The 24,798-nt window shown below is 45.0% G+C and overlaps 2 protein-coding genes and 1 long non-coding RNA gene across 4 annotated transcripts; 2 read left to right on the forward strand and 1 right to left on the reverse strand.

The window, feature by feature from the left end:
• Positions 1 to 21: 21 nt before the first annotated feature.
• TSR3 (TSR3 ribosome maturation factor) lies at positions 22 to 4,462 on the reverse strand. The gene is made up of 6 exons (XM_040079533.2): positions 4,361 to 4,462; positions 4,047 to 4,263; positions 3,013 to 3,206; positions 2,096 to 2,269; positions 683 to 746; positions 22 to 604 (listed from the first exon to the last, which is right to left on the reverse strand). Exons 1-6 carry the CDS (start codon positions 4,443 to 4,445, stop codon positions 472 to 474), a joined length of 867 nt encoding a protein of 288 aa, XP_039935467.1. The 5' UTR covers positions 4,446 to 4,462; the 3' UTR covers positions 22 to 471.
• Positions 4,444 to 14,312, forward strand: GNPTG (N-acetylglucosamine-1-phosphate transferase subunit gamma). 2 transcript variants are annotated; one of them, XM_040079531.1, is made up of 11 exons: positions 4,444 to 4,552; positions 4,633 to 4,687; positions 4,943 to 5,010; positions 7,776 to 7,830; positions 7,940 to 8,023; positions 9,069 to 9,162; positions 10,453 to 10,567; positions 11,096 to 11,178; positions 11,420 to 11,548; positions 12,946 to 13,027; positions 14,128 to 14,312. In XM_040079531.1, exons 1-11 carry the CDS (start codon positions 4,444 to 4,446, stop codon positions 14,250 to 14,252), a joined length of 999 nt encoding a protein of 332 aa, XP_039935465.1. In that variant the 3' UTR covers positions 14,253 to 14,312. The 2 variants fall into 2 exon arrangements, with proteins under 2 accessions (XP_039935465.1, XP_039935466.1); XM_040079532.2 differs by having other exon boundaries at positions 4,487 to 4,552; positions 4,630 to 4,687.
• A 4,892-nt stretch (positions 14,313 to 19,204) lies between these two features.
• On the forward strand, positions 19,205 to 22,689 carry LOC131378659 (uncharacterized). Its single transcript, XR_009208340.1, has 5 exons — positions 19,205 to 20,340; positions 20,442 to 20,483; positions 20,574 to 20,709; positions 20,820 to 20,903; positions 20,981 to 22,689. It is a non-coding gene; the product is annotated as an uncharacterized LOC131378659 (long non-coding RNA).
• Positions 22,690 to 24,798: the final 2,109 nt, after the last annotated feature.

Raw genomic sequence — 24,798 nt, forward strand, 5'->3', positions numbered from 1 at the left:
AGCAATTCCAAGAAGCACTTCTTCCTTTCAAGCTCAGCTCAATTTATTCTAAATAGATGAAGTAGTTGAAATACATATGGCAGGTTCAAGCCTGGAAAAAGTCAGAGACTCTCTGTGTGGTAGGTACCATGAAGAGGGCAATAGCTTAGTCGTGTTCTCCTGTTGAAATATAGACTAGAGCTTAAGAAGGTTTATCTACCATACTATTAGTTTAAAAAAATCCCCTATAAACCACTTTCCAGACATGCTGATTAGAATACAGGGTTGTTCATTTTTTAACTTGCAACTAAGCTTCAAACTCCTTACAAAATAATTTAACATTCCATACTTAGCTAAAAATTAAATAACCCAGGGTTGTTGTGCATAAAAAGACCTACAAACCTGCTTAGAGACTGAGGTTTGCTAAGCAACAAGTTACAGGTGAACAAGACACACTCAAGTATTCACAAGAAAATTTCTTTATATGAGATGTTACAACTCTTTGGGATTACTGGGGATTTTTATTTCTTCTGGACTGCTCTCATCAGTGCTTTCACTGCTTTCAGTGGCATCCTCTGGACTGCTCACACTCTCCTCCTCAGAATCTTCCTTGCTTTGTGCTAGACTGGAAACATTTTTCAAGATTATAAAAGCAAAATAACTTAGAGTAAGTAAAACTAGTATTTAAATTTAACTTCATTACCCTGAGGAATTGATTGGCCTGTTGGGATTAGAAAATTCTTTTTGTAAGTCAACATCAAATGGATCTGGAAAAAAAAAGGAAAAAAAAATGCAGAAGATGAAAAAAGCTTTTTTTTTATGGTCTGCCTTCATTTTCATATATAATGGCAGGGAGGGTAAGGCACAGAAAGTCTAGTTCACGTCTCTCATAAGTTTAAGTAGCTGTTTGATGGGAAATCAGAGGCGTTGAGAAAATAACCCAAGTCCTGCCTGCCCAGTCTAGGCTTTCCACTTTTTTCCCTCACCCCCTACAAGGGGTTCAGTAGCTCTTTAGAGGTAGTCAGGTTGTATAAATAGGTTTCTAAGGCTTTGGGTAAGAAAACACGGACTAAGTTCTAAAAGGGCTATCTAGTTAGCTGGAGAAGTGAATTACAGCTCTCCAGGTTTAGCTCTTGCTGAGTTAAGGGTAGGGCTGGGCTTACTTTGGCTGGGAAGAACTGTTGCCTCAGAAGAGTCAAACAAGGCATGACAGCCTTGGTTCTGCAGTTCAACCAGAAAATACAAAAGGCTGTAGGTTGAAGTGTGCTTTAACTGGCATAGCTGTGTTGCCCCTTAAGAGCTGTCTTCAGTTCAATCTAACTAGTTAGATTCCACCAAGAGGATGATTTAATTCAGTATCATGGCAAAGAGATGAAAGTTTAGAGCAACTAAAGGCTGCTGACCATCTTCTTATAGATAAGCCCCTGGCCTATTTTACAGGACTTCATAACCATGAAAGGAAAATATTCATTAGGATAATCGTTTTTTCATATGTTCTTGATTATTTGCCTTTCTTTGTGCTGTCTTGAATGAGATCAAGCACTCGCTGTCAATACAGTCTGAAATACTGGGATTCCAATAAATTACTGGAAGAGTTTGGTGATAAACTACTTGTACTTATAAATTATTTTAATTATCTTTAAAAGTCTGATTTTAACAATCTTGACTATATAAATATGTCTATTAAAGGTCCTTCTTAGGTTTATGCATAACTAACTTGCTGTTTAAGCTGTATGCCTGTATTTCTCTCAGTTACTCTCAATTACTCTCTCAATTACTAGTCTTTTTACTCATATTCTGCTTTTAACATCTGTATCTAAAACATGGAAGCATCATTCTTCTTGCTCCTAAGTTTTCCAATTTGGTTATTTGAGTAAGGGTAACTGCTTCACAGTTCAGCTGTGAATACACTACTTAAAGCATTACATTGTTTTAGTAATTTTCACCTATTTTAGTTGAAAAAAATGTTCAAAGAGGCACACTTAGCACAGTATAAGAACAACACATATCAGCAAAGCACTTATCATCCACCTTGCTAATATTTTCATGAGATTTAAGGAAAAGGCTCTGAAGATGGAAAAAGGGCGTGTGTAGTGTTTCTGTGTTTTTCTCTTACCTACTTCTTCATCTTTTTTTTCTCGGACACAAGCTAAAAAGTCCTTCTCAATGTGTAGCACATCATCCTGGCAATGACAGCCTGCGTATTTTTCCAAGAGATTTTTGTTCAGGTCAATAAATGCCTTACCCCATTTAAATTTCCTTAGAAGAATGGTGGCTAGATCTGGGAATCCTAAAACAGAAAATAAATTATCAGTTTTTTTCTTTAGTGTGAGATTTCATTCAGCTTACATGTTTCTAGTTCAGTACATGCATAAATGTCAATAAAATAGAAAGGTGTTTGCCAGTGTTTCTTTCAGTGTTCAGGGATTAAAAGTTTTGGAAAGACTACAAATAGAATAGTTCATAGCCCTTTAGTGAGTGTTACACAAAAATATTTTGTATAGGTAATGAATGATTCAAGCTCTAGGTCCCACAGCCCTTCAGTACAAGATCAATTGTACATACAGTATTTTCACAAGATAAGATTTGTCTGCAGTATAGTAGAGCATTTTTCCTATCAAAGTTCTGTGATAAGTCTGGAAAACATTGCAAGAGGGGGAAATTTCTTTTGTTCTAACCCAGGCCTTGCCCTATTAACAGCCAGCTGCTACCTCTCATTAAGACAAAGGTGCCTAAGGTTTTGTGTTCTGTCTTCTCTCTTTTTTTTAACCGTTCCTCTAACGTTACGCACCATCTATACAAAATCAGGATTATCAGTCTGTGTCCCGTTTAGGAGCTGAAATGAATATTCCACGGATAACCTCAGAGCCACTGGTAACACGCACTGGGAAGAAAGCTAGGCAATCTGATCCCAAAGTCAAGAAAGTGATGACCCACGTGACAGCATAAGTTTATTTTGTTGCAGACCATCTCTTCTGATTTATTAAGGATGTAGGAATTGCTAGCAACATAAATCAGACAAGTTGAGCCTACCAACAATGCAAAATGCTGCGGCAAAAGCTTCCACGCAGGACAGCTTGCACGGCCGACCATAGTTTACAGGATTTGCAGCCACCAAGTAAGGCAGCAACCGCAGATGACTCCCCTTCATTTTCTTAAAGGGAGTTTCTTCTAATTTGGCCCATGAGCAATCTATGACTGCTATTCCACTCTGAGCAATGACATTCCTGAAAAAAAGAAATGCCACTGTATTTGAAAAATTGTCACCATTATACTGATGAAGTGAAAATTCCAATTGCTGCTTTATAATGGCATACAACCCGTACTTTTGTCAATCAAAACCCTTATGCTTTATAATAACCTACAAGTGAGATGTAATGAGAAAGAATAGTAGCAAGGTTTTCCTCCAAACATGCAAATGGTAAAAAAAGGTTTATCTGTATGCTTCTACATGAAATATGAATAATTCTAGGTTTAAAAATGTGACAGGGAAGTGTGGTTAATAGTAATGTTCACACCTTAAACTACACCCAAGTTATGATTTAGGCTCTCTGCTAGGTTCTCTCTGCTTCTAGCGACAAATCTTTTCTCTGAGTAGGTATATCTTTAGAAAAATTCTGCAGGCACATTTGAAGAAAATTCTCATTTTCTGCAAAAAGTTTTCTGTTAAACACATTGTGTTGTCTAACCAAAAAAAATTTAAATATGGCATGATAAAAGACACAGTAGCTACAGGGTCATGCTCTGAAGACATTAACCTACAAGACATGCACCTTGGTTTTTCACTGGGATCTACAGATGCTTGTCTCATCTGATACCAGCTGTGTAAAAATGTTAAGCTGATTTGATAAAACGGCTCTGTTTCTCATGTTCATACATCAGTATAATGAATTAAGAAGGTCAATTTTATTCCGTCAGAGTTTCGGCCATGAATCAGTGGTTAAAAATGCTCCCCCTAATACAGCGTTAGGACGGTATTTGAACCAAGTGCTCTCCCTCACAGTCTGCGGCTCCCCCCCACCCCCGCCACCCGGGTTTTGCCAACAGGCATCGGGGTCTCAGCTCACCTGTCAGCAGGAGAGACATACACCGTAGCCATCGGACTCAGGACAACACCCGGGAATCTCTGACGGAGGCGCAGGGTTCGCAGCAACCCTTTCCGGGCTAGTTTTCTCCCGGTGCACTTCTTGGGATCGCAGTGTCCGAGCTCCCACATGGCAAGGGGGCAGGGGAACTTGGCCTCCCGAGCGCCCCCATCAGCGGCCTTCTCGCCCTCCAGGCAAGCTGAAAACAGCGGGTGCACATCAGTGCCCAGCGGCGGCGTGCCACAGCCTGGCAAGACGCGCCTGCGCTTGCCCGCGTCCCGCGGCGCCTCACGCACCTCTCAGAGCGGCCTCCGCTTCCGCCGCGAACGTCTCGAGGCTGCGAGCGCCGCGCCGACCGCCGCGCCGACCGCCGCGCTCCATGGCCGCGCTTGCGGGAGGCACCGCCACGCGGCGTCGCGCACTTCCGCTTCCCGCGGAACAGGCCATGGCGGCCCGGCTGCTGCTGGCGGCGCTGAGCGCGGCGCTGGGTGGGTGCGGGGGCCGCGGCGCGAGCGGGCGTGCCGGCGGCTTTGTCCATCCGCCGCGCTCAACTGCTCTCTCCTAGCAGGTCTGTTCGCCTCGGCGGGGAAGATGAAGGTCGTGGAGGAGCCGAATACGTTCGGGTACGTGGCCGCCTGCTCGCCGTGTCGTCCCGCGATCCATCTGCACTCGGCGGGTTCGGGTCTCTCTGTCGTTGTGCCCGCTGCAGCCCATTTCTTTCTCCGGGGACGGGGCGCCGGGCCAGGCCGCTGCCGTAGACCCCGCTGTTGGCCCGCGGGCAGCGGCCGTCGGTGTTGGGACACACAGGTAGGGGAGCATGTATGCACGGCCAGATGCATAACTCAGCCTTAAACGTTTAACTTTCCTTCTTTTGAAAGGTTGAATAACCCATTCTTGCCTCAAACAAATAGGCTGCAGCCAAAGATGTCCCCATCTGCAGTATCAGGTATATGCAACCGTTACTTTTTTGTTTGTTTGTTTTGGTTTTTGTTGTTGTTGTTGTTGTTGTTGTTTTTACAGTTTTCATAATTTAGCAACAGTTGTTCGCGGTGCAAATAGTCTATTATTTCGACTTTATGCACACAAAACCGAATTTTTGCGTGTGATTTTATAAGCATCATGGAAAGTAAGCGCGGTGCCTTGGTTTAGGGTAAATTTGGAAGGAAACCCCTGAATGGGATCCCTCCGGGGAGCAAACCTAAACGGCCCCTCCTCACAACTGGTTCGGTAAAGAACTTTTTCAGAGAAAAGTGGAAAAAAAAGTTTTACTTAACAAACAAAGTGCATACAAGTATAGATAATGAATAATATGAAACAATAAAACTTTCCGTTCTGGAGTGAGGTGGCAGATTGAGAAAGTTCTTGCCGTGGGTATAGCTTGGCTTTCTCTCAATCTCTCATCAGTCCCAGTCCCTCCGGTGCTGATGGAAAATGCTGAGCTCCAGGCCCCGGTGGGCCACAGGTGCAGCCCCCCGTGCTCCCCTGGGTTTTTCAGTCCAGAGCAGGTTTAAACAGTCTTAAGAAAAAAAGAAAAAAAAAAACAGTCCAGGGAACTTCTCTGCCCTAGCTGAAACTAACTAAAAGCAAAAGGTCTCTGTCCTGCAGTCTCTCCAAGCCTCTTCTGAACACCCACTGTCCGGAGAAGAATGTGGAGGAGTCAGGCAGTTTTCTCAAAACAAACTCAGCTTCTCCTTGCTCTTAGAGCCAGTCTTAAAGGCACAGAACTCAATATACAGCACAAACAGAACAGACGATTGGGGATACAAGCATCATAAAGTCACCCTAGGACACATGGGCAAATATATTTCGTTGTGTTCCTGAAGGATTAAAACCACTCGTGGTTCAAGGTCCTAGTGCTGTTAATACTGTTTTTGTGACAGGACTATCTATATGTTTTATTCTGTGTTTTTCTAGCGTTTTATTCTGTGTTTTTCTAGCCTATCACAGATCCTTTTGACCCACAGTAAACATTCTCGATATCATTGAGATTGTCATATAAAAGTCATCACATCACCTGGTAATACTTAACACCCAAAAATAGTTTAAGAAAAATCCTAAGAGTAGTATTGGAACCAGTCAGAGGGGCTCATTTTCACACACAGCCTAGGTGTTGCAACATAAATACAGCACTCAAGCAAAATAAATACGAATGTAAAAAATTCTAGGCCATCTGTAGGGAGAGCAGATAAACACTGAAGGCAAAGACTAAGCAAAAGGGAGTATCTCTTGTCTCTCTGCTAACCTTATGCACAAACTTAAACCTTGTTCAGATTAAAGAAAGGCATTTTGGTATGGCAGCATTGAATGTGATTATGCTTAATGTTTTCTGTTGTGTTTTATGAACTCAAGTGTATAATTCTGCTTGTACTGCATGTGAAATATGAAATAGAAATGGGATTAGTAATAGAATGCTGAATGGGAAAATGCCAAAAGTAGCAGGAAAAAAGGACAGCCCACCAGAAATCCTTCTTTCTTTGTTGTGGGATCTTACATGTAACCAAAAATTAGGAGTGTATATGGAACATGAACCTAGGCCATGGAACCCTGCCTTGCACAATTATTTCTTTAGCATGGAAACTGTACTTGTTCTTTTCTTCTACAAAACAGTTGGGGTAATAGTTCTGGTAGTTTCTACAGCATCTGCCCTGGAAAGGGAGACATGAGTTTAATGCATTCCTCATGGACATTCACATTTGCTTTTTTTCATCTGTGGGGAGAGCATCCTAAGCACTGAGGCACAGATTTCTTGTAGTAGCGGAGCAAATCCTTTGGTCAAGCCCATTTCTTGAATGAAATGCAGGATCAGTCAGAAAAACACTTGGGCAAGAGAACCTGCCTGTATCCCAGTGGTTAAAGCATTCTGGAGGGCATGATTCTGGGAGTCTGACCTTTGTTTGTAGGATTGCTTGTCTAGATACTTGGAAAAAGTACCCGCACAGTCCTGACAGTGAGGAATTAGAATCCAGCATGGAGTTTTATTTTATATGCTTTGTAATCTCTTTTCTTCTTGCCTCAAAAGTATTTAGTTATTCCAAGGAAAATTTCCTTATTAAAGAGATACTGAAATACTCCTGTAGCATGAAGTCCAGAACTTTTCACCCTCTTTTTAATGACAAATTAGCTGTCTTTGATTCCTTTGACAGCAGTTCCTGTAGTCAGTACTACAGGAGTAGAATTGCAACTGCTGACCTGTCTGACAAAGGTTTCTCTAATTGAATACTACCTGGATCAGACCATGAAGGCAAACAGCAAAAAAGAATATCCAGTTTGAGAATTTCAGTGAAACTTAAATGTGCAGTGCTGTCAACATTTTGAACAAGTGGGCTTTACTAGTATAAACTTGCAGAGTTTTGATGAATTTGGAGACAGACAGCTGCCAAGCAAGAGTTTCGGTGATTTCAGTGTTAGATTTTGGCAGGATCTGCACTAATGATTCATTTTATGGACCCAGCCTCCAAATGTTTATTTTTAATACAAGTTTCTCATTTTTGTTGTCAAAAGAGGCTTATCTATTTCACTGGGTAGTGAGAATAAAAAACATTAAAGATTGTGATGCAAACCAGTATAGTGCTAGTGAGAACTTACAGTAATTCGTATGGAAGATGAAAATTTCCTTATGTACAGCAGAGAACTAAATTTGTCAACACAGTAGCTTGCTTAAATTTAACCAAAACATTATTTTTTCTTTATGTCGTGTTGTGATGTTTTTAGGTCCTGCACATCTCTTTAGGCTTGCTGGCAAGTGTTTCAGTTTTGTGGAATCCACGTGAGTAATGGATTTGGATATTTGTTTATATACTTACTAGGAATTAACTAGTTTTTTATTCCAGTCTGAAACATTTCTTATTTTTTTGTTTCTTTTCTCTCCTTTTAAGGTATAAGTATGAGTTTTGTCCTTTCCATAATGTCACTCAGCATGAGCAGACTTTTCGATGGAATGCCTATAGTGGGATTTTAGGGTGAGACATTTAGACCTTTTATGTTTCAGCTGTGTTGGTCAGCAGGCCACTTCATAGATTGCAAAAAGGAGGTAGTTTTAAAATTAATATTCTTCCATTGGTCAGCTTAGGTCATGGTAGTTCCCAAGGCATCATACATAAAAATACCCTTGAAAATACCCTTGTCTTGAAAAATTCAGATTTTGTTGTTGTTGTTGATAAATAATAACCTCCTATTTTAGCTGGAGACTGGTTAATAAACAATGCCAACTGCCAGTGTGCTATGTTCATGTGAGAAATTCAATAATGTCTAACTACATCTTCTGCTAACACAGATTTCATGTCCATTAACTATTTGGAGTTTGAGTTAAATACAAAAATTACGAAATTAAAGAGTGCTTTATGCCTAATGGTTGTTAAGCATTATAAAAAGTTATAAAACACTGAATGTAGACCCAAAAAAAAGTATCCCAAAGTATTTAAAGACCCTGGATCATAGTATCACCAAATCATAATACCTAAAATAAATCTAAGTATAAACCAGACCATTGCTTCTCTAGATATTTTGTATATACGTGTCTCTTTTTTCCTATGTGCAAAATAGTAGACCAGTATGTGAGGAAACTGGTACATCACCATGCTGAGGGTATCATATGCTTTAGGATTAGCAGAAGTAGACTAGTTTTTGTCGGTGCTCTCACCAGCACTAAAAATCCCGCAAACAGTTACACAGGGTACTTAGCCTCATGGAATTTGTTGTGGGATTGATCTGTAAACTGCATCTTACTGGACTTAAACGCAGATTTCTAAGTGCACATGGTTTGCAAACTGAAATTTGATCCAAAACTCTGCTCTCAAAAAGTGCTGTTAAAGTGTCCTATATAGCAACCTGGATAACAAACTACACTGCTTCCAAGGTGCTGGCTGTAGGAAGTGGAAATACTAAGACGACAAAACCAAAGTATATACACTTAAATGGAACATAAGGGTATTGTTGGTTTTCTTCTTGTGGGTTCATCTTTTTCGGTCCAGTAACTTTAAACAAAATAGTGTCCTCTTTTTTCAGAATCTGGCATGAATGGGAAATTGACAACAACACGTTTGTTGGAATGTGGATGAGGGAAGGAGACTCCTGTGAAACTAAGAGCAGACAGACAAAGGTATGATAACTTGGACTATGCTAATTCAGACAGCATGACTCTGCATACACTTGTGAGACTACAAACTGAAACACTGTTACCCTGAAGAAGTCATCATGTAAGCTGTGCTAGAAAACATAAAGATGAATTCCTGCAGGAACTATGTGAATGACTGGAGGAGGAAAGCTAGAATCAGGATAAAATTTTGAAGACATTTACTTATGTTTTCGCATTGGTTAGTTACAACTCTTTTTTTCCTTGATAGAGTGGTATAATTGCTCCTGTAGAAGTACAGTACAGTGCTTTGTAATTTGTGTCAGGCAAAATAAAGAAAAAGAGCTCTTCATTGAATTCAAAATGCCAGCCTATTACAAACATCTATTAAAAAGGAGGGAAAAGAATTAGGCAGTAAACAATAGCATGCTGAGAAGCTAAGCATGGTGTTAGAACAAGCACTAGCAGCATTTCAGGAAAGACTGAGGTGATGGAGCATGTCTAGAGAAGGGCACTGGAGCTGTGGAAGGGTCTGGAGCACAAGCCTGATGAGTAGCACCTGTCAACCAGCATCTCCAGGTCTTTTTCCACCAGGCAGCTTTCCAGCTATTCTTGTCCGAGCCTGGAACAGTGCATGTGTTTGTAATGACCTAAGTGCAGTACCCAGCACTTTGCCTTGTTGAATCCCTTGCAATTAGTTGCCAACTTGGCTGCCATATCCTGGCCAAGGTGAAAATGTTATACTCTAACGGAGGTGCCTGCTTAACATCTCTATTTCCCGTAGAAGCTGCAGAAAGAAATCATATTCTTCTCTGACCTTTGCTATTGTAATTGTAAACTTTCACTGGCATTTCATTCTGAAGATAGAAAATATTAGTGTTGCAAATCTAAAGATGAAATCAATTCTCTGCAGTCTGGATGTGTCTTGTATTCTTAAATAAGCACATTGGTCAGAAAGAAATTTAAGAAAATTGTGCTTATGTTAGATGAGATTCTAAGGGGTGTCCTATTCACCGTCCTTTTTACTCTCATTCTTGCTGGAAATATTGTGCTTAGTAGTCCAAGGAACAATGGTTGGTGAGGCAAATAACTTCCCATTAGAGGAGACAGTTTTCACATTTGATAAAATAAATGGATGATGTGCTTGCTATGTTGTCTTTTCTGTTGGAAAAAATAAAAAGAGGCGCTGGAAGCTTTGGCATAACAGTATATACAGAAATGCATCTACCTACATTGGAACACAGCAGATTGATCATGAGTGATGGTATTGTTTCATGTAGACCTTTTTTGCTCATCTTTGTTTTTACTGATGTTTAGGTTAATCTTGTTTGTGGAAAGAGCAATAAATTGGCTTATGTGTCTGAGCCAAGTACTTGCGTTTACTCACTGACATTTGAGACTCCTCTCGTGTGCCATCCCCACTCACTTTTAGGTAAGATTTAAAAATGCTTTGTGGAGCAGCTGGCATATTACTCTATCCTTAGAATGTCCATTTTTAGGTTGAGTTAGTATCTTAATATACATTAGTATTAAATGTTAACATGCAATATGAAGTGTTTTTTAAATCCCAGTCATTATAACACATAGGTATTTCTCAAATAGTCATTGCTAGTGTGAATGATTTTTTACTTTTTTTTCTTTTTTTGGACTGTAGGAATAAGCCTGGTAATATCTGCCCATTTACTTACATTGCAAAAAAGCTCAGTTAGAATTACATTGAGCAAAGGAATATGAGGCCTTGTATCTGGAAATAAGAAAAATTTCTGGTGATTCTTCGGAAAGTTTAAATGTGTGAAAGGCAATTTAAGTGTAAGCCCAGCTCTTGAAAGCAGTAGAGACTGTGTACTGTATAGAAACATTGAGTTCTTAAAACAAATATTCTTGCATAATACTGGAGGAGGAATTAACTAACGCACGACAATGCGCTTGTTTTTTACATGTTTTGACTTTCATCTTTCAGTTTATCCAACTCTGGCTGAAGCATTGCAGAGGAAGTGGGATGAAGCAGAGCAGCTTCTGTACGATGAGCTAATAACCGACCAGGTTTATTAATTTTTTCCAGCTCTATTTTGGTATAAAAACAATTACTGTCAAATAGCCAAACCTGGCTTCTCTACTTTCTCCTTTTGGAGTAGATGCATTTATTCTGCATCTGCAGTTTTTGTGTTCTGTAACTACTATATGAACTGGTAATGAAACTTGAGTACTTGTAATGGCCAGTGCAAATTACAAGCAGAGATATGAATAGATTGATCTATCACGTCTTCGAAACTTTCTTTTTTAGGGTTACAAAAAAATTCTAAAAGAGATTTTTGAGGAAGCAGGACTTCTAAAAGCAACAGAAGAAAATGAAGTTGAAAAACAGAGTAAGAAAATAACTCTGGAATTTGAAACAGTGGAAAAGTGCAATAAGGTATAGAGCATAATATTTACAATTGGAATTGCCACCTTTTTACTGTATGACAGTATCAGTGGGAGAGAATTATGTAATCGCCCTTGGTATTCAGCTGAATCGTTTCTTGGGGTTATCTTTTCTGGTGTCAATATGTAACTGCCTACATATAGTGTGATTTGATATCTTTATTACAGACCCTAACTCAAAAACAAACCAGCAAAAATGAATGCCCAGGAAGAAGATGGGGTTTAGGAAGGAGTTTGTGTATGCTCTTGGGTTATGAACACCTTGTAGGTACTCTTTCTGGGGAATATCAGTCTGGAGACAGGAGGAAATTCCTTGTGAAGATAATGCATAACCAACCTCGAGACTGTTGACACTTCTCTCAGTGGATAATTACCCAGACTTGTGTAAGAATGCATTGGCTGTTGCACAAACCAAAGGCTGTGTTCGTTTCTGAATGACTTTTGTGTATGTGAACAGTTCTTCTGTAACAGAATTGGAATTGGGAAAATAGAGGTAGAAGATGTGCTCAGCCTAAAAGTGTGCAACCTGACAATCAGAAAAAGATCATTTAAGGGAATTAATTCACTATAATGCAGAGAATCAGTTGCTGTTGTCTTTATTTGCAAAATGTAGCAAAGACAAAATACCATGTAGTAATTCCTGACTATAACTAAATAAAACTGTGGTTAAGCTGAATATACTTTAATATAAAGATCACCATTTTTGATCTCATAGGAGCTGGAACAGTCAACGTGATTTATTTATTTCTTTTAATTCATTAACAATACAGTATTTAATAATTTCTGGGTTTTTTCCTGGCTTCATCATAGCTTAATTGACATAAATTGGCTGGTTTGGTAACCACAGAATCTTAAATACTTATTCTCTTGCACTATCTTTATTCATGTAAACACCAAAACACAACAAAAAATAGGAGCTTCTCTGAGACTTCAAGTATATGCTTTGAGTCTCAAAAGAACTAAGCAATCCCTGTCTGTCAGTTAACAGAAACTGCTGAGAACAAGAATATGAAGTTAATAGGTCGAGAGTTGAGGAGTTGACAGATTTCCAGGCTGCAGAATTATGATCATTATAAAATAAGGGTAGTCCTGAAGCAAACTTTACATTTTGTTCTATAATAAAATGCTAATTGCAGGACAGATTTGAAATTTCAGAAAGCATTCCTGATTTTTACTCTTGGGCTTGAAAAAAGGCTGGCACCTCTTTTGGCAACACAGACGTGTATCTTGTTTTAAAATTTGCTCTGTTAATGGAACACGCATTTTAAGATCTTTAAAGCCAAAAGGTGTAACAGCTGTGCACAGCGCCTTTTTTTTCTTAAAAGCCTCTCAATTTAGGTATGTATTTGAAAAGTGGGAGAATTCTTTTTAATGTATTTTCTTTCTTAGGAATACAAGCAACTTTCTGAAGAAATAAAAAAACTTAGAGTTTTGTTAGGTCAGCATGGTATTGCATACAAAGGAAATTCTGGTGAGTTTTTTTGGTAACATTCTTTTCCACTGTTGTCTGCTCAGAATGTGAATACCCCAATGTTATTTTCAGTTACAGCAACAGTTAAATAATCTGGAATATATGGACATAAAATTCAGTAGACAAAGTTTTAAATAAGTACTTAGGTTTTGATTCCTGTACACAAGGACTTAATTTGTCCTCAAAAACCTGTTGATGACTTGAAGTTCTAGCTTTATAGAAAAAAATTGACTGCTGTTGTAACTGAAGTTTGTCTGCAGTCCTTAAGGTGCCAATTTGATTAGAAGTTGATATTACACCATTAATAGTACAAATGTGTCTTTTTAGAAACTCCACTTTCTGTGTTTTAACCACAGGGCCTGATTTCTTTCATAACCCTTGAGGTTTTCTCTGTATCTTTTTGGATTTTTTTCCCTTTTTGAAGTTGCCTGTTTCTTTCTTCCCTCTCTTTGATTTCTCTTAGGTAAGTACCATATTACATGAAGTTTTTAGAAGGAGAGTCTGGTGCTGGCTGTGAAAGGGCACAGCTTATCCGGAGTAATTGCAGACGAGTTGTTTTTTGATTTTTTGGAGGGGTTTGTAGTTTGGTTTTCTGTTTGTTTGTTTTCCCTCATTCCTTCCATGCCCTTTATTACATGAACTATTTGTCGAAGGAGAATTTAATGTCTGGGCATATATGTATATACATAATTACATATATCTTTTCTTTTACAGATTGTATGTTCAGAATTGGCACATCAACAACACAAAGACCCTTTGAGCTAATTAAATTAGCTTAAAATTAGTGACACACTAAATTTTTCTTTTTGCTTTGAAAACTTTTCTATGAAAAAAACTCATATAAAAGTCTTGTAGAACATGTTACCTGCATATTTAAACTATTAACAGTATAATTTGCACAGTATTTCTGCCTGTTTGGTAGTTCTTTCACTATTGCAGTAGTTCTAATTATTGCAGATTAGCACTGTATAATTAAGAGCAGAATTCAGTTTACTGTAGATTACTTATTTCAAAATTATTTAGTGAATTCTGTGACAAAAAACGTTACGGTGTTTAAAAGCCAAAATAACTGATATCTTATTAAAAACTAAATTTTACAGCTGGAAATATCAGTGTTGAGTATGTAAGTCACCAGCCAGCAACTTCAGTGACATCTGTTCTTAATGGGTCTAAGGATGAAGAGCACCTGCATGGCGATACAGGGATTTGGAATTACACTGTTTGAAGAAACTTGGGTGGTACAGAATTTAAATTAAACTGAATATGTATTACGCCAAAAAGATGATTTACCTTTGTGTGAGTATTATTGACTTTTTGAATTTCTGCCCTAAAGCAAACAGAGTGTGGTAGAGTGAGGGTGCATATTTTTGACAAGAGTTGGCTAGTTTCTCGCAACATTTGTAACTTGCTAAGACCACTATTCCACAGGAATTTACAGATTGTGTGTCTAGTCCCAGCTTTTGCTACTTATTGATCAAGTGTGGTAGAAGTTGGAGTAAATACAAACCAGCTCAAGACCAGTGCTGCAAGATGTTCTAATAAAGGTACTAAATACAATATTAGGAACATGTTATTTCATCTACATGCTAAAAAGTTTCCTGGGCACACTTAAGCAGAAAAAGAAACGTTCTCTGCCACAGCAGTGCAGAGCACACCACTCCAACCACTCATGTTCAAAGGCTGATGTCATCTTTGGCTGTCAGGTTAAATTGAAGTTGGTTGGAATCTGACAGAAAGGTGCACTGAAATGTAACTGAAATGTTACAAAAGCATAGTTGTGTTAAGGGAATACCTGGCAATTCTTTGTACGCAATACAGAATAAAAGGGACTCTTCCAACACAAACTGTGGAAGCATCACTGTAGCAGTTGGTGAATACCGAGCACACCATCTGCGGTCACTGTGCCGCCTCCTGTAGTGCGGTTCGGGACCCCCCCTAGCCCCGGGTCCTTTCGGCCTTCACCTCGCGGCGGCAGCCGCGTTGAGCAGCGGCCTAGGCCGCGGGTGCTCTCGCGCATCCGCTCACCGGAACGCGTGGGATGATTTGGGCGCTGCCGCTGGCGGTGAGGACGAGGGCCGGGACCCTACATGAGCCCTTCACGCCGCTCACAGGTGTCTTTGCCAGGCGCGGAGAGCCCCGTGTCTGCCGGCTCCTCAGCGGGGACTGGCATGGTGGAGGGTGCGGCGGGAGCAGATCCGGAGGGCGGGGGGCACATTCCCTTCTGCGGCAGCAAGGCCATTCCGCATTTTTGAAGCGTTAGCTGGTCGATTGGGAAAAATCTCGACAGGCCATTGGTGAAGGTGCTGCCTCTTAGTGTGGGCCCATTGTCTTTCGTAGGCGCCTGAAGGCAAGAGAAAAGGGAGGGTTCTGTGGATGTATTTGTAAGAGGCAGAGAACACTGTTTTCCCTGTCAAGGGAGCGGTAAGCCCCTTCTTTGACAGGGCATGTGAAGAAGATGCCGATCGTAAATGGTGGGGAAAAACCCCCTCTCCCTGATTGTGTCCATTCCAGCGTTGAATCGTTTGAAAAGGGGGGGACCATCGTGGTCTTTGAGGCCGTGAGATGGCTGTGAAAGTTCGCTCGTTGGCATTTTCAAATGCGCTTGACTCTTGGGGAGGGTTTTTGGTTTTTTTGGTGAGTGGTGTTTGTTTTTGTTTTTGTTTTTTTTTTTAGGTTGGTGATTTGTTTGGGGTTTGAGAGTCAGAGAAAGCTAGGTCAGCCCTGGAAACGGCAAGCTGCAACATGATGTATTTTTTGCAGGTGGCATCTTGGCTGGTACTAAAGGTGCTATTTTTCGTGTTGCGCGCTCCCCGGCGAGCATGAGCCGCCCTTGTCCGGCCCCGAGCGTCGGCAGGAGGGCAAGAGACGAGCGCGGGGCGGGACGAGCAGCGGGGCCCGGCGTTGCGCTGGCGCGGTCACGTCCGAGGCGCCTCCGCTGCACGCTGCCGGTTGCGTCCCGGCTGGCGGGTGCACGCCTAGGTCCCGAGGAAGTCAGCGAGTGGGCGCGGGCCTGGGGATGTTTTGTGGGCGCCGTGGCCACATCCCCCCCCAGCGCAGAGGAGGGAGCGAGGAGGGGCCCGTCAGTGGGGCGGGCGGGGGCCAGCGGGCGGGCGGTCCCCCGTGGTGGGTGTGGGGCGGGCACCGGGCCCCTGTTGCGTGTTGCTGCGGTCGGTGTGGAGGCGTGGGGCCGGAGCTGGGCGGTGGTTGGTGGGCGGAGCGGCTGCCCCGGGCGACCTCGGGCGCGTGGTGAGGCTGGTGCCGGCGGGGCCGCTCGTTTGTAAAGTGTGTCTGTCTTTCCCTGTCATTGCGGGGGTTTTGCTTTTGCGTGGAATTGTGAGAGAAACGGTAAAGAGGGCCCCCCAGGTGGTGAAGCGTCAAGGCCCATTTGAAAGAGTTGCAGAGAAAGACAAGTTAGTCAAGATGGCCAAGGAAGCATTGTAACTGAGGGGTGAGGCTGGCTGTGCGATTTGCTTGGGAGTGATGAACCTGAGGCCCGTGGCATCCCAATTTGAGGCTGGGGCAGGAGAGGAGGGGTCCTTGTGGCTAGGAAGGAAAGGCTGGTGGCCCTTGCTGTGAGGTGCAGGCAAGGATGTGTCCAGGGAAGGAGCAGCAAGTCCCCCGTGCCCCTGCCGTCACCCAGGGAACGGCGGCAGGTGCTAGCAGGTGTAAGGGGTTCTCATGATGAAGGCTGAGTGCCTCGGTGAGAGCAGAGGCAGGTGTGAGGTGTTAGGATAAGGAGCGGGTGGCTCCTGCCAGGGCTGGTTTAAGAAGACAACGTCAGGTGGTTTTGGTGTGGAGCTTGTGGAGATGGGGGGGGGGTTGCTGGTGGGTTTCTGTGGGGCGTCTCATGGAGTGTCTCATGGTGTCTGGGGGAGCTCCTGAATGCACTTGGATGCAGAGCACAGGTTCAAGGAGGTGCTAAGGGACAGAGCTTTGTGCCAGGCAGCAGCAGCAGGTGAGTCTGTGTGGGTTTGTCTAGGGAGACTTGTGTCGTTTTCCTTTTCCATTTTGTCTTGTCCATCCCTCCCTGTCCATCCCCCCATCCAAAAAATGGGGGTTGTCAGGGAAAAGAAAATTGAAATGGAGGGAAGAACCTTCTTTTCTGTTCTTGTCTGTGTTTCAAGTGGGGGAATTTCCCCTTCCGGTGGGATTTTTCGGGTCTGGACTGAAGGAAAACTTGGGTTTTCCAGAATGTGAAGGGTATAGTGTTGAGAGGGAATCCCTGGGTTGTATTTTAAACGGAAGGGGGAAAATAGGGTTGTATTAGGGGTTTGAATGGAGGGTAAGGTCCCATTTTCATTGTGCTAAGGTTTAAAGTGGGAGGGAAGCCCTGTTTTTGTTCCTTTTAAAGGGTTTGCAGAGAGGTGAAAAACTTCTTTTTTCCCCTCCTTGGAGGGATTTTATTTGAGAAAAACCCCTCCTTTTCTGTTGTTGTTGGGGGTGAAATGGAAGGGGAGAATCCATTTATTTGCCATTGTGTTATTTTAAGAGAAGGGCAACTTGGCCGGCAGAGACTGGGGTGATTTTTTAAATTCAATTTTTTCAATTTATTTTCTGTTTAATGATCTTTAACAATTGATGGTGCCGTTTTATTTTGTATGTCCATGGCCTACGGTAAGGGATACGGTCTATTGACTTAAGGTTGTATTTCTTAGCGGCAGTACGTTTGTTCCGAGAGGGAGTAAAGCCGAGTATGTGCAGTAAAAGTCAACGGAGGGAGGCGAGCGGCGGACCGAAGCAGCGGTTATCGCTTAGGTCTCCCTTTCAGGTTTGAATCCGGCAGCCTGGAAGCAGCCACAGGCAGAGAACATTGGGACGCCCACGGCACCGAGGCGTCGTTTTCCGTCCAGGCCGGAGTTTGTGGGCTCATCTTCTGAAAGCTAAGTGTCGGGGATGGGGGTGAGGAGAAGAGAAAAAATGTTTTCAGTGGCAGGGGGCAATTCAAAGCTAGCTTAGGGCAGAGGGCCAGAGGCCCGGTAAGTAAGGGTAGAGGGTTCGTCCCAGGCATCAGCAGAGCTTTTGCCGGGCAGGGCAGTGGCATCCCCCGTCCGCCTTTTAGGGAGCCGGGTGTCATCCGCCTGGTTGTAGTCCACAGGGTTAGGGTGCAGCAGGGGATGGGCAGCCCATGCCGGGATCCCCGTGCCAGGAGCGTCTGCAGTTGTGAGGTGTAGGGTGGAGCAGGAGCACTTGAGAGAGACCCAGTGAGGCTGAGGGAGGGCTTGAGAGGTGAGGGAGTGTCAGGCCAGAGAGCAGGAGGTGAAAGTAAGGCGTAGAGGCTAGGATGCAAATTTGAGCACAGGTGTATGAGCCCTGAGAAGTGTCCTGTTTCCCTGAGAGCAGGTGCAGGCAGCCAGGCTGTGGCAGGCCAGCAGGCAGAAGAGCCGAGAGGGGCAGGCAGGAAGCGTTAGTGGGGAGCAGGGTCCGCAGGGCCGGGTCTAACCGGGGGTTTCCCGCCCCGGCCCACCCTGGGATCTCCTGTCTCCCCGCAGTCGAGGATGTCTCCTCCCATTCCTCGAGGCGGCGGTTGGTAAGGCTTCGTGCCTTTGCCACCGCCAAGAGCGTGGCTCTGTCAGCCTCTGCCCTGTCTCAGGGCCAAAGTTAGTTAGGCTAGGGAGAAACTGTGGATGACTCGTCCTGCCTGCAGGACAACCCTTGGGACCCTGGATCAGGAGCATCCTCGACTGCTAGCATAGGGCCTTAGAGAAGTAGGGTGAAGCAGGGCACTTGAGAGAGACCCAGCGAGGCTGAGGGAGGGCTCGAGAGGTGAAGGAGCGTCAGGCCAGAGAGCAGGCCATGAATGTAAGGTGTAGAGGCTAGGATGCAAGTTTGAGTGCAGGTGCATGAGCCCTGAGAAGCGTCCTGTTTCCCTGAGAGCAGGTGCAGGCAGCCAGGCTGTGGCAGGGCAGTGGCAGAAGCGCTGAGGGGGCAGGCAGTAGGGCTAGGGCTAGGCAGGAAATGAGGAGGGGGGGCAGAGTCGACTGGGTTGGGGTTGAGCGTGGGATGCCCACCCTGGTATCTCTGTCCTGCTGCAATCAGGGATGTCACAGCCCTAGTGGAGGCCAGGGTGGGTGAGTGGGCTTAGCATCCATCATGCCACCAAGACTTTGTCCGTGCAGGTGTCAGGCTGTGAGCGAAGCCAAAGCAAGCTGCCCAAGACTCTGGGCATTGGTAAGAGATGGGGAGCCCCAGGATCGGTGTTTTTTGGCTGATGTGCTGCAAAGTTCATGCTTTAATGTTTGGTTTTCTTTTTTATAGCTGAGGAAGAGACACGAGGCTGGTGACAGCAGGACTTTCCCAGAGGGCGAGGCGGCATTCCTTGGCACCGGATGTGGATGGCGATCCCTGGACCTCCCAGAGCTAAGTGGAGGGCTCAAGCTGCAGAGGGCATGAGAGCAGGGTGCTGGGTTGGGAGTTGCTGGGGGGGGATTATTGAGTCTGGTTTGGCTAGGGAGATGTGCATCATGTGAGCGCTTAGGGCACCTGAAGGGCAAGTGTCATTTTTGCTGGCCATGCTGAGCTGTGGAGGGCAGAGCAGTCCCGGGCACGTGGTGTCTGTTGTGTGTTGCGCACTCTGTGTGTGTCGGGCATCTCATCTTTCACGTCTTTTCCCATGGTCCCCCAGGGGTCCTATGGGGAACCCCGGCATCACGGTTAGCATTTCTGATGTCTGCCTTCGTGGCCCCAGCAGCTTTGACGGGAGAGCTGGGACTTGGATCTGAATCTTGTGTCCCTTTAGACTCATCCAGTGCGATGTCTTTTGAGGTCTTGTTGTGAGCTGTACAGAGAGCCGTGCCCCGCCACGATCCATTTTGGCGGGTTAGGACTTGTTAGAAGTCCAAGCTAGGTCTGGGCTTGTGACCGGAGGAGTGTCAGGCATCCATCTTTGTGATTCTTGAAGTGATTCATCTTGTTAGCATCATCTTCCTGCAGGGTTCTGTGAGCCTGGCCAGCTCACCTTATTTCTTCCGTTTGTCATCTCATTCTGAGTTCTCTCGGTCCTCCCGGTCGTTCTTCTTGCAGAGAGCTTTTTGTTGTTGTGGTGTCCCCTGGTTTGTGGTGTCCTGTGTGATGGATGTTGTGGCGTCTTTGTCCCGGAGCTGCTCTGCCCTGCCACATAGGTGGGTGTAGGGGTAATAGAAGGAGCCCCTGGGGCCTGAAGTGGGTGATGTCAGGTGGAGTTGTGGTGTGGAGGGCATTCTCGGTTGGCAGCATGTGTCTGTCGCTGTCAAATTCCCTTGTTGCAGTGTGACTATTTTCCTGTGTGTGTTTCAGATGCGGAAGCATTCACTTGATGGCAGAGAGCCCCATCCCAGGTGAGGGGGTGTCCCCAGAAGAGGTGCGTCACCGTTTGGCTTTGCAGGGGTCATGTGCATGGTGAGTATGTGACAGCATTTTTGTTTGTGTTTCCTTTCAGGAACTGAAGCGGGATGTCATCTGTCAAGGTGAAGTGGAGCAGGTGAGCTGTGATTGTTGGAGAGAAGCAGTTGGTATTGCTGAAGTGTCAGTTGCTGGTATGACTCTAATCCTCCATTACTGTGTTTTTTAGGAGATGTCACTTTCCACGGAGCTGCCCTCAGCAAGCAGAGGATGGATGCAGTTTGCCTGTCTCCTGAGACCTGTGGGGAGCAGAAGAGGAGTGTGTGATGAAGCCTTGATATTTTCCATTTGAAGGTGCCATCCAGGTAGGCTTTGTTTAAGAGCCTGGGAGCTGAGGTGAGTCGGGGAGGCAGGGAGGAGGAGCGAGGGTGGAGTCAGGATTGAGCTGCACCACATCACCTGCCGTCCTCTTAAGCCAGGTCCACCCCGTGACGACGGCAGGGGGCTCGGAGCGCGGCCGAGGCGTGCGGGGCGAGGACGTGGGTATTCTTAGGAGACGGTGAGTATCCTAACGGTGAGGTTTTGGTCCATGTGCTGCCATGTGCATGCTTTGATGTTTGGTTTTGTTTGTTGTAGCTGAGGAAGAGACACCAGCCCGGTGGTGGCAGGACATTCCCAGAGGGCGCGGCGGCGTTCCTTGGCACTGATGTGGACGGTGATCACCGGACCTCCCAGAGCTAAGTGGAGGGCTCGAGGCACAGAGGGGATGAGAGCAGGGTGCTGGGTTGGGAGTTGCTGGGGGGGGATTGAGTTCAGTATGGATCTGGAGATGTGCAGGATGTGAGTGCTTAGGGCACATGAAAGGCAAGTGTCATTTCTGATTGTAATGCTGAGACAGGCAGGGCAGAGCAGTCCCGGGCACATGGTGTCTGTTGTCCACTCTGTGTGTGTCGGGCATCTCATCTTTCACGTCTTTTCCCATAGCCCCTCAAGGGGCTGTGGGGAACCCTGGGATCACTGTTAGCATTTCTGATGTCTGCCTTCCTGGCTCCAGTGGCTTTGACTGGAGAGCTGGGACTTAGATCTGAACCTCATCTCTGTTCAGAGTCATCCAGTGTGATGTCTTTTGAGGTCTTGTTGTGAGCTGTACGGACAGCCGTGCCCCGCCACGATCTATTTTGGCGGGTTAGGACTTGTTAGAAGTCCAAGCTAGGTCTGGGCTTGTGACTGGAGGAGTGTCAGGCATCCATCTTTGTGATTCTCGGAAGGCATCATCTTGTTAGCGTCCTCTTCTTGTAGGGTTCTGTGAGCCTGGCCAGCTCACCTTTTTTATTCTGTTTGTCATCTCATTCTGAGTTCTCTTGGTCCTCCCGGTCGTTCTTCTTTCAGAGAGCTTTTTGTTGTTGTGGTGTCCCCTGGTTTGTGGTGTCTGATGTGACGGGTGTTGGTGTGGCTTTGTCCCGGAGCTGCTCTGCCCTGCCGCATGGGTGGGTGTAGGGGTAATAGAAGAAGCCCCTGGGGCCTGAAGTGGGTGATGTCAGGTGGAGTTGTGGTGTGGAGGGCATTCTCGGTTGGCAGCATGTGTCTGTCGCTGTCAAATTCCCGTGTTGCAGTGTGACTATTTTCCTGACTTTGTTTCAGATGCAGATGGATTCAATCCATGGTAGAGCGCCTCATCCTGGGTGAGGGGGTTCCTCTGTGAAGGTGTAAGTCACTGTCTTTGCTGGGGTAGTGCAAATAGTGACTGTGTAAGAGCTTTTTTTTTTCTCTTTACTTTCAGGAAGTGATGGTCGATGTCAGCTCTCAAGGTGAAGTGGAGCAGGTGAACCGTGATTGTTGGAGAGAAGCAGTTGCTATTGCTGGTCTTACTTGATCATGCATGTCTAAGCTTCCCCTTTTGTGTTTTATGGGGTCTGCTTGCATGACGCCATTCTGTCACGAACTAGGTGCTGGTTTCTGTTTGGAATTTAGTGTGGAGAATCTTTCTGTGGAGAATTTTTCTGATGCATGGCTGCACAGCAAGGGCCATGATACTGTTAAGTCGGTTGGAATGTAACTATGTCTATGTGGTCTAGGTGATGATTAACAAGGATATAATATCCTTGAGCACTAGAATGATACAACAACAAAGGTGTTGTTAGTACAAAAATGCTGAAAAATGCTAGGCTAAGGAACTGAAAATGCTAGATAAAGAAAATTGTAACCGCAAGGCTGATTACAGAAAGAACATGCGTCAAAATATCATAAGCCAATCATGAGCTATAGTTTTGTAATATGTATGAACTAATTATTGACACTATATATTTGCTATTAATCTAAATAAAGCTGAGACTTGTCGATCATCATCGGATGTGGCTTGTCTCCCGTTGTTTTCCGACAATTTTAGCTGGCTGCCATCCCTTTGCTGGCCCATAGCCTTTGACAGAAACAGTGTCCCTTCTCCATGGGCATGCCAATTCACCCTCCCCTGTTCCTGATGTGATTTTGTAGGAGGCATTTGGCACTCCAAGTTAGACATGTAAGTGTTGTCTCTGCCAGCTTTTGCCAGCCCTGTAAGCCTGATTCCCTTCCCTTTCTGCAGCATGTGTCTGTCCTGGTCCTAGGATTTGTGCATGCTTTGAAAAGGAATGTTTCATTTAGCATTGATCATGGGCATTGCTGAGCAATTGTGTCTGTGTCTTCTTTCACACATGAACTCTTCACCACTCGATGGGGACTCTCCCAGACATTTTATGATTGAAATCTGTTCACCCATGAGTGAAGAACACAAAGGGCAAGAGGTGTTTCTGCTTGTCCTGTTTTTTTTAAGGTGTAGGTGAAGTCTAATCTCCAGTACTCTCTGCCGTGCAGCTCCTTTGGCCCGTCCCACAGTCCTTGAAGTAAGCACGTGTAAAAGCTGGGCCAAGTTTCCCTGCACAGTTTTAGTTTGTCTGTTGCAGCCCTGAGCAGGTGTCTAAAATAAGTAAAAACCCCCTGGTGCCTCCGTCTCCCCCCTGGGCAGGGATGCAGGGGCAGCAGCACCCCTGAAACGATGTCCCAAACGGAGAGCCTTCCCAGGCCCCTGGAGAAGAGCTTGTGAAAAGTGCATATTATATGGCTCTACGCAAGATATTTACTCTATGTGTTGTGTTAATTGTTAATGTTGTATTAATATTTTGATAGTATAGTAAATGTAGTTTTGTAGTTAAAATGTAGTTTTTATGTACCAACCACCGGAAAATGTAAATCTTTGAAAGAAAGAAAGAATTTACTACTTCCTTATCAGAAGAGACCAGCTCCTCCTGCTTCTCTCAGCCTGGTGGATGCCATAGAGATTAAAGGAAAAAAGTGATACTAACCATAGACAATTCTTTGTTTGAATAGAATTTATATATATGCATTATGTATGAATATTGAACAGGCTATTGCTTTTAAGAGATAATCCTTTGTTAACAGGGGTCCTTCTCCAGAGCTTGTGGCTCGGGAGAGGCACCCAGACGTCTGTAACTTTGTTTTTATTGTCTTGTATTGTCCTAAGTCTAAAACGGTTCAATTTTTTTACTCTAATTCTATTATTATAACCATCTTATTTACTATTAAACTTTAAAAATTTTAAAAGAAGTGCTTGGCGTTTTTCACAAGCTGAAGGGGTAAGAAGAGAGGGCAGGAAAGCCTTGGTACCTTCCGTGAGAGCGCCTGTGTCCCCGTGCCCTGCAAAAGCAGCAAGGGCCAGCATCCCTGTGATTTTGAGATGAGGCCGAGGGAAAAGTGAGGCACCGTGGGTTCTTTGTGTAGTCGGTCGTTTTCCCGTTTTCCCATTGGTCCGTTTTGGATCCTTGCTCCGATTGGTCGCTTTGAAATTCATTCACCCCATTGGTCCGAGTGTCAAAGCCCGCCACCTCGTTCGCTGTGAAAAGGGAGTGTGGGCCGAAGGTCCAGAGCTTTGTGTGAGGCAGCAGCAGCACCGCGGGTGAGTGATCGTGGGTTCGTGGGGAGGGCGTGTTTTCGTTTCGTTATTCCAGAGGCGCGGCGGTGCGAGCCAGGGCACGGCGGGGAGTGTGCACTCCGGGGAGTGCGCACTCCGGGGAGTGCCCACTCCGGGGAGTGTCCACTCCGGGGAGTGGGCACTCCGGGGAGTGTCCACTCCGGGGAGTGCGCACTCCGGGGAGTGCCCACTCCGGGGAGTGCGCACTCCGGGGAGTGCCCACTCCGGGGAGTGCGCACTCCGGGGAGTGCCCACTCCGGGGAGTGCGCACTCCGGGGAGTGCCCACTCCGGGGAGTGCGCACTCCGGGGAGTGCCCACTCCGGGGAGTGTCCACTCCGGGGAGTGCGCACTCCGGGGAGTGTCCACTCCGGGGAGTGTCCACTCCGGGGAGTGCCCACTCTGGGGAGTGTCCACTCCGGGGAGTGGGCACTCCGGGGAGTGTCCACTCCGGGGAGTGTCCACTCCGGGGAGTGTCCACTCCGGGGAGTG

The sequence above is a fragment of the Hirundo rustica genome, chromosome 15 (assembly GCF_015227805.2).
Source record: "Hirundo rustica isolate bHirRus1 chromosome 15, bHirRus1.pri.v3, whole genome shotgun sequence".
NCBI classification, from domain to species: Eukaryota; Metazoa; Chordata; class Aves; order Passeriformes; family Hirundinidae; genus Hirundo; species Hirundo rustica.

Bases quoted from the DNA above. Each gene is read 5' to 3' on its own strand.
- GNPTG (XM_040079531.1), top strand. From the start codon at position 4,444: ATGGCCGCGCTTGCGGGAGGCACCGCCACGCGGCGTCGCGCACTTCCG. The intron at 5,011-7,775 runs GTATATGCAACC...TGATGTTTTTAG, and splicing joins GTCCCCATCTGCAGTATCAG to GTCCTGCACATCTCTTTAGG. The intron at 7,831-7,939 runs GTGAGTAATGGA...TCTCCTTTTAAG, and splicing joins TTCAGTTTTGTGGAATCCAC to GTATAAGTATGAGTTTTGTC.
- TSR3 (XM_040079533.2), bottom strand. From the start codon at position 4,445: ATGGAGCGCGGCGGTCGGCGCGGCGGTCGGCGCGGCGCTCGCAGCCTC. The intron at 3,207-4,046 runs GTGAGCTGAGAC...TCTTTTTTTCAG, and splicing joins TATGTCTCTCCTGCTGACAG to GAATGTCATTGCTCAGAGTG. The intron at 605-682 runs GTAATGAAGTTA...AAATGTTTCCAG, and splicing joins AGGCCAATCAATTCCTCAGG to TCTAGCACAAAGCAAGGAAG.